General features: G+C 35.7%; 1 protein-coding gene and 1 non-coding gene across 6 annotated transcripts; both read left to right on the top strand.

Annotated features, from left to right (window-relative positions):
• Positions 1–163: 163 nt before the first annotated feature.
• TRNAR-UCG (transfer RNA arginine (anticodon UCG)) lies at positions 164–237 on the top strand. Its single transcript has one exon. It is a non-coding gene; the product is annotated as a tRNA-Arg (tRNA).
• A 37-nt stretch (positions 238–274) lies between these two features.
• LOC100266252 (cleavage and polyadenylation specificity factor subunit 3-I) lies at positions 275–7,004 on the top strand. Of its 5 annotated transcripts, none has more exons than XM_059741084.1 (7): positions 296–582; positions 1,145–1,363; positions 1,475–1,572; positions 2,744–2,789; positions 2,874–3,023; positions 5,144–6,797; positions 6,901–7,004. In XM_059741084.1, the coding sequence occupies exons 2-6, from the start codon at positions 1,214–1,216 to the stop codon at positions 6,782–6,784; spliced, it is 2,085 nt and encodes a 694-aa protein (XP_059597067.1). In that variant the 5' UTR covers positions 296–582; positions 1,145–1,213; the 3' UTR covers positions 6,785–6,797; positions 6,901–7,004. The 5 variants fall into 5 exon arrangements, with proteins under 5 accessions (XP_003633408.1, XP_059597067.1, XP_010658077.1 ...); XM_010659776.3 differs by having other exon boundaries at positions 302–447; XM_003633360.4 differs by having other exon boundaries at positions 275–447; positions 5,144–7,004.
• Positions 7,005–7,876: the final 872 nt, after the last annotated feature.

The raw sequence follows: 7,876 nt of genomic DNA, 5'->3' as shown, positions 1-7,876 counted from the left end.
TTTTTATTCTTTTTATATTTATAATTAATAATCACCTTTTGTTTTTTTAGAGATTAATGGGCTTTTATATATTAACTTTCTATTACCTTTATAAATTAATAACGTCGTTAAGATATAACAAAAATCATAAGCAAATATTAATATACAAAAATGTCAATATGTTGACCGCATAGCGCAGTGGATTAGCGCGTCTGACTTCGGATCAGAAGGTCGTGGGTTCGACTCCCACTGTGGTCGCGTTTTTTTATGATCTTATATTTTAAAGGCCTGTTGTGGGAAAAAAATAAAGTAAAAGGAAAACGATAAACCGGCTCACATCCAGACCGGCTATTCCGGACCGGGTTTTGGCTATCTTTCAGAGGGTGAGGCAAAGAGGGAAGCATCTACTCAAAATTAGGGTTTTAGTTCACTCTCTTCCTCTGCATTGTCTAAAATCATTTCAAAACTGTAAGCTCTCTAACTCTCTCGAAACTTTCTCCCTTTGGTGTTTTCTACGCATTTCTTCTTTCTTTGTTCTGAAGTTTATGTTTTTTTTCCTCCCTTCTGTTTGGTTCCCGAGAAACTCGTGGGAAATGCAACCAAGTGAGTTGAAAATTTTGAATCTCTTATAATTGCCTCCATACTATGCTTTTTTATTTTTATTTTTATTTATTTTTATAAGATTCGAGTTTCTTCTTTCTTCTACTTCACTTTCTCTCCTTATTTATATAAGGTTGTTGTGTTTGGTTGCTGAGAAAAGTGAGGAGAAGAGAGGGAAATGAAGTAATTGACTCTTGCGCTTTATTGTTGCTTTCTAGAGGGATGAGTGCTGAGAGCTGGAAGATTTAAATTTTTGGTTCTGCATTTTCTCATCAAACAAACAGTGCTTTCTCTTACTGGATTTTGAATTTTGTGCTTAAATTGGGGAGCTAGGTCATTTCTAGTGAAGATGTTCTCAGGGAAATATAAATTTCAACCTGGAAACAGTTATTTACTGAAAGTCAAAATTTATTTTTCCCAAGCTTAACAGAAATATATTCACCAAAATTACTGGAGTTGCCAAGAGAAAAATGTCAGCTGGAATTGTGTTTATTTTTGGCTTATTTTATGATGAAGCAGATGTTTTTTTTTTTTTTTTGAATCTTTTTTGTATTTTTTTAATCAGTTGCAGAGCATTTTGCATGAATATAGAGTGGTGTTAATTGAAGGGGTCTGAGCATTGTTCAGTTGAAGAATGGCTTCTACAGGGCCACCACAGTCTTTGAAGAGACCAGATTCCTCATTAACAAGAGAAGGAGACCAGCTGATTATTACCCCTCTAGGTGCTGGAAATGAAGTGGGCCGTTCCTGTGTCTACATGTCCTATAAAGGGAAAACCATATTGGTAGACCATAATGCACTATGCTTTTACTTTGGTTGCTAGTTTTTATACTTTCATTTTGACATTTTTTTTTAATTTGTTTGTTTCTATTTTGTTCCCGTTCTATGATGATAGTTTGACTGTGGAATTCATCCCGCATACTCGGGCATGGCTGCTTTGCCATACTTTGATGAGATTGATCCTTCGACCATTGATGTCCTTTTGGTGACACAGTATGTTCTTTTTCCTTGTTGAATATTGTAATGTTATTGTTTTTGTAACTTAGTGATCTGCTGAATTGAAAAACGAAAATTAGAGAATATCATGATTGTTCTTTTATATTGGACTATATACCTGGGTGTGGTCATTTTTCTGCCAAAAAAAAAAAAATAATAAAATAAAATCTATTGCTAAAGCATATAAAGATTTGACTGGAACCAGCTGCAAGTACTCCAGCCGTATCTTCTCTTATCAATATCTCGTGCTATTAGGAGCACTGCAGATATATCTTTAAAGGAATGAGACTGCATCTACCACCCAATTTTTAAGCCATCATCTGAATATCTCCTGCTTTTCAATGGCTTCTTCATTCCGTTTGCTAATATTTTTTTTTTCTCAAGGAATAAACTCTTGGAGATTCCTTTCCTCATATGAAATAGCTTCCTAAAATTGAAATCTATCCCTGGGCTCTTGTCTGGCCTTTAGATTTTTTGGGCTTTGAGTAGACTTTCTTGAGCCCCACTCTACTCCAGTTGAAATTCTGACTGCATGAATGATGAATGCTCTTGAAATGGTTGAAAGCACATCAATAGTTAGTGATCTACTATTATTAGCATTGTTCTGAGAGTATTCTCTGTAGCTGTTTTGGAGGGATCGCTCTATAGAAAGGCTGTTGGCCATTACAGGTTCCTTTTCTGGGGTTCTGGAGGGATGAAGGGTTAATGTACCTACCCCTTTGCATCTCTGCATAAATTGTCCATACACAAACTTGAGCATGTACTTTCATTCGTGAGAGTCCGAGAGGTTACAAATTATCGAATCTATCAGCTAAAATTCCTTCGGAAAAACCCCTATCATTCGCCTTCTTTGATTATGTTGAAGTTCCCATTGCTTTTCTCAGTATTGTTTTCTTCTCAGTAAATGGATTATGTTCATACTTATCTCTGAGCAGTGCTCTTAGTTGTGGTATGTACCAGCATATCTTCTTAACAATCATTTCATTTGATATCTTGCATGTCTGTCTTGTCAATGAACATTTGTAGATCCTGAAACTTTTTGGTGGAACTTTCATCTTTAGTTTTTCTTTTTGGCTATCTGCTCTACTTTCTCATCTGAAACTGCTCCTGTTCTTTTGGATGTGCTCTCCACTTTATTGCATTGTAATGTGTTGCATTTCCTGTGCAGCTTTCACTTGGATCATGCTGCATCCCTTCCATATTTCCTGGAGAAGGTTGGCCATTTTCTAAATCAAATTTTATGCAATTACTTTGCATATGTTTTTAAATAAGCTAAAATATTTGAATTTGTTCATTAGACCACATTCAAAGGGCGAGTTTTTATGACTCATGCAACCAAGGCTATCTACAAGTTGCTTTTGTCTGATTATGTAAAAGTGAGCAAAGTTTCAGTTGAAGATATGTTGTATGATGAACAAGACATTCTTCGCTCCATGGATAAAATTGAGGTGCGTTTATTTTTGTTTATAGATGTATGTTTCAATCTCTGTTTTTTTAAGACTTGTAATATTTTTCCTCAATTTTAATCTCCCTGTCCGAATTGGTTTTGAAGCTAATGTTAATGCATCCCTTTCCCTGGTTGGTGATGAGGGACTTTGATTTGGCTTTTTTTCATCTTTTAATTTTTTGGTTTTAAAATTTTTCTCAATGTTACCTTGAAAGTTTTAATGTATTTAATATTTCTTATTATCCAGAGGAATGTAATAATGTTCTTCCACCCTTATTGCATAAGAATTGAGTACTGTATTCCATGGGAACTTGGATTTGGAACAGTGACCAGAACTTTCTATTTTTCTTCCTTTTTTTTTCCTCAACTTCAAAAACCTCTTTTCAAAGATCCTATGCGTTTTCTCCCATCAAAGGCACTGAGCTAAACAACAAGTATCGACTAGAAATAACTCCCAGTCATTGAAATCTTTTCATATTTCTCACCATCAAGTACTCCAATGCTACTTATACTTCTAGTGTACTGTGTTCACCACTTTACATTGGGGCTTTTCATATTTATAAACATATATGTTCTTATTTGCCTACCTCCCACAAAAAAAAAAAAGAAAAAAAAAGCACAAAACAAAACAAAACAAAACAAAAAAACAAAACAAAAAAGAAAAAAGAAAAACCTCCAATGCTACTTGTTTTACTCTTTTATGTGGATTATTTTTGTCTTTCATTAACTGTCCTAATGCTGTTTGTTTCTCTCTTTTATGCTTGGACAATATCAGTATTGTTTTTATTTATAGTTTTTTGTGAACTTGTTTCTTTCTCATAACTCATATAATATCTTTACCTGGAAACTGTTCTTAGTTAAAAAGTACCTTAGGATTATATAGTTCCTAATCAGTTGTCTAATACCCTAACTGAGAAGGTTTGTTAGGTATTATTGGAGGGTCATGTTGAATGAAGCCTAAGCCTTTGGTGCCTTTGAGGCTTGGCTCAAGTGGTAAAGGGATGGGGAGGGTTTGTGGGAGGTTCTAGGTTCAAGTCCCAATGGGAACAAAATTTACCTATAAAAAAGGAAAAAAAAAAAAAAGAAGTGAAGCCTTTGGTCCTATTTTTTAAAACTATTTCTTTTTTTTTTTTATCTTAGTTGTGAATTAACTGGATGCATGTAATGTAAGATTATGGATGTGCCTTTCATGTAACTATCCGTTTTAAGGCATGAATTTCTCAACATAATTCAACTTGATTGGATGTTGACTTGTAGATCCAAAGTGTTAAAATCGCAATGTCGAGTTGTTTTGATATTTATTGGAGAGTATTTCTTTTCCTCTGTTTTGATCAGGTTTTGTAAAGTAGGGAAGGATTTCTCATCCTTCTCTTGCACTTCCTTTTTTAAAGGCGTGAAAGTTATGGTCACAATGTCTATCGGAAGAAAAAAGAAGTTATGGTCACAATATCTTTTAAAAAAAAAAAAACAAAACAAAAAGTTATGGTCACAATGGTCCATGTATCACAGATTAGCTTAAATCCGGTTATTTAAATTTGCGATTAGCTCTAATGTTCTATCTTGGGACTCTTATTTGAAATTAATAGTGCCGCAAACATCTACTACCTTGTCCTTAAGCCTTAATCTTTCTACCGTAGACGTTCATAGCTGAATCATAGATTCTACCTGAGTGTAAGTACTATTGTTTTAGATCTCTATAACATCTATGGGCTTTCTGTACTTTACCTTCCATGAGAACAGCTGGGTTTTGTCTTCAGTTCTGGACATAAGGAGATATTGGCAAATAAAACTAACATAGTAGGAATTAGTCTATTAAGATTTAAATGACTATACTTCTAATATTAATTCACGTTTTGTATTCCACAATAGCATTTTTTCTATTGTTCTGAATTTAGTTTCAAAATTGTTACATAACCAATCTAATAAAATAAAAAACTTGTTCGCTAAAAAAAGCAATATGGTGTGTGTGTGTGTATCTCATATGCCAAAATATTGGTTGCATATAATCCTGATCTATTGCAGAATGTTTGGCCATTTATAACAATTGACTTCAGATATGTAGCTTAATTTTATCATCTCATTTAATCTTCCTGTAACTGTAATTAAATCTCCCTTCTGCAGGTTATTGATTTCCATCAGACTTTAGAAGTAAATGGCATACGATTTTGGTGTTATACAGCTGGCCACGTCCTTGGTGCTGCCATGTTTATGGTTGATATTGCTGGTGTCCGAGTACTTTACACTGGAGACTATTCTCGTGAAGAAGATCGTCATCTCCGTGCTGCTGAGATCCCACAGTTCTCCCCTGATATTTGCATAATTGAATCCACTTATGGTGTCCAACTCCATCAGCCTCGGCATGTGCGAGAAAAGCGCTTCACAGATGTCATCCACTCAACCATTTCTCAAGGGGGCCGTGTTCTAATCCCTGCATTTGCTCTAGGTCGTGCCCAAGAACTCCTCCTTATCCTTGATGAGTATTGGTCTAACCATCCTGAGCTCCATAACATCCCCATATATTATGCTTCCCCCCTTGCAAAAAGGTGCATGGCTGTTTACCAGACATACATCAATTCCATGAATGAGAGGATCCGCAACCAATTTGCAAATTCGAATCCTTTTGATTTCAAGCACATATCACCTTTAAAGAGCATTGAGAATTTTAATGATGTAGGTCCATCAGTGGTGATGGCGAGTCCGAGTGGGCTTCAGAGTGGGTTGTCAAGACAACTGTTTGATATGTGGTGCTCTGATAAGAAAAATGCATGTGTTATACCTGGGTATGTCGTGGAAGGGACATTGGCAAAAACCATCATCAATGAACCCAAGGAAGTTACTCTAATGAATGGTCTTACTGCTCCCCTCAACATGCAGGTGCATTACATTTCTTTCTCTGCTCATGCAGATTTTGCACAGACAAGTACATTCTTGAAGGAGCTCATGCCACCTAACATCATTCTTGTCCATGGAGAAGCTAATGAGATGGGGAGGCTCAAACAGAAGCTTATCACCCAGTTTGCTGACCGCAACACCAAAATTATTTCCCCAAAGAACTGTCAGTCAGTTGAAATGTATTTCAACTCTGAGAAAATGGCAAAAACCATTGGGAGGCTGGCTGAAAAGACCCCAGGAGTTGGTGAAACTGTCAGTGGTTTACTGGTAAAGAAAGGTTTCACTTATCAGATAATGGCACCTGATGATCTCCATGTCTTCTCGCAGCTATCCACGGCAAATGTCACTCAGAGGATTACTATTCCTTACACTGGTGCCTTTGGTGTAATAAAGCACAGGCTGAAGCAGATATATGAGAGTGTGGAGTCATTGCCAGATGAAGAATCTGAGGTTCCAGCTTTTCGAGTCCATGAACGGGTGACAGTGAAGCATGAGTCGGAGAAGCATATTTCACTGCATTGGACATCAGATCCTATTAGTGACATGGTCTCTGATTCCATTGTGGCTCTGGTTTTAAATATCAGTCGTGAGATCCCCAAGGTAGTAGTTGAATCAGAGGCCATAAAAACTGAAGAAGAAAACGGGAAGAAAGCAGAAAAGGTTATCCATGCACTCCTTGTTTCTCTTTTTGGAGATGTGAAGTTGGGAGAGAATGGGAACCTGGTGATAAGCGTTGATGGAAATGTGGCACATCTTGATAAACAGAGTGGGAATGTTGAGAGTGAAAACGAAGGCCTTAAGGAAAGGGTGAGAGTAGCATTCCAGCGGATCCAAAATGCTGTGAAGCCAATCCCTCTATCTGTGTCTTAGCTCCTTCCCTCAGGTTTTCTCTGTATTTTCAACTTCTTCCTAGTTAATTCTGAATTTTGAGATTAAAGTTCCATATGAATCAATATTTCTTACACTAATTAGTCTGCTTATTTTAGGAAAATATTGAATATTGATCCACCTCAGTCCCAAGCAAGATCACATACATCAACTTTTTCTTCATTGTACCTTTTATTTGGTAATGCTCGAGAGATTTTCCTCTCTGATTTTTGCGATTCGTCTGAGCTTCACAAATGCATTAATCTTGTTGAACAGCGTTATATCCCCAGAAATTATGGTTTTCAATGCATAACTTGAATGTTTCATTGGTGAAGCATGTAAATAATGTTTTTGTTTTCCTAGGTTGTGTTATTGTTTGATGCTAATTCTAGATCTAGTGATGAGTGGTCTCCTTCTAGTTAAGATGAGACTTGAGCCTGTTAGTAATTTTCTCACCAACCTTTGATTAAAATGGAGCTTTTGTGAGCATGGAAGTCTTGGGTTACTGATAAATTTGACCACCCATAGACAACAAAACCACATTGCTTGTTGCTCGGTCCTGTCTAAGGATTTATATGTTTGTTTGTTTTCTTTTTTAAATTGTAGTTGGAACAAGATCAAATGGTAAGTTTTCCATTTGTTACTTGAACAGATTGTGGGTCTGCCCGATAATGTTTTCAAAAATCATTTTTACAAATCAATTTTTAAGAATAGCTCCTGAATGTTTGGAGTAATAAAATTCGATTAGGAGCCAATTTTTTTTTTTAAATAAAATAATTTTCTCAGTCTCTTCTCTATGAAAGTATTATGCATTGATGTAGTCTGCAAAAGTTGTCGGCATATTCTCCATGTCTCCTATTGCTCTAACAAAACACCTTGAATTTTTTTTATTTATTTATTTATTTATTTATGAAAAGTCCTCTCATTTTTAAACAAAATTTCAAAATACTGTTTTCAATCCGTTTAGACGATAATAGCTTAATACAAAAATGTTGGAAAATAGAAAATGTTCAAAATCTAGTTGGAGTAGTCTATGAATCATTCATCAGCATTATTGCGTTGTAAATTCTATCTTGGTCATGAGCTATGACCACA

The sequence above is a fragment of the Vitis vinifera genome, chromosome 12 (assembly GCF_030704535.1).
Source record: "Vitis vinifera cultivar Pinot Noir 40024 chromosome 12, ASM3070453v1".
Classification (NCBI taxonomy): Eukaryota; Viridiplantae; Streptophyta; class Magnoliopsida; order Vitales; family Vitaceae; genus Vitis; species Vitis vinifera.
The sequence above is the reverse complement of the archived record's forward strand: the minus strand, read 5'-3'. Positions and strand labels throughout refer to the sequence as shown.

Excerpts from the sequence above, each read along its gene's own strand:
- LOC100266252 (XM_003633360.4), top strand. The coding sequence starts at position 1,214 with ATGGCTTCTACAGGGCCACCACAGTCTTTGAAGAGACCAGATTCCTCA. Across the intron at positions 1,573-2,743 it reads GATGTCCTTTTGGTGACACA|CTTTCACTTGGATCATGCTG; the intron begins GTATGTTCTTTT and ends TTTCCTGTGCAG. Across the intron at positions 2,790-2,873 it reads TTCCATATTTCCTGGAGAAG|ACCACATTCAAAGGGCGAGT; the intron begins GTTGGCCATTTT and ends TTTGTTCATTAG.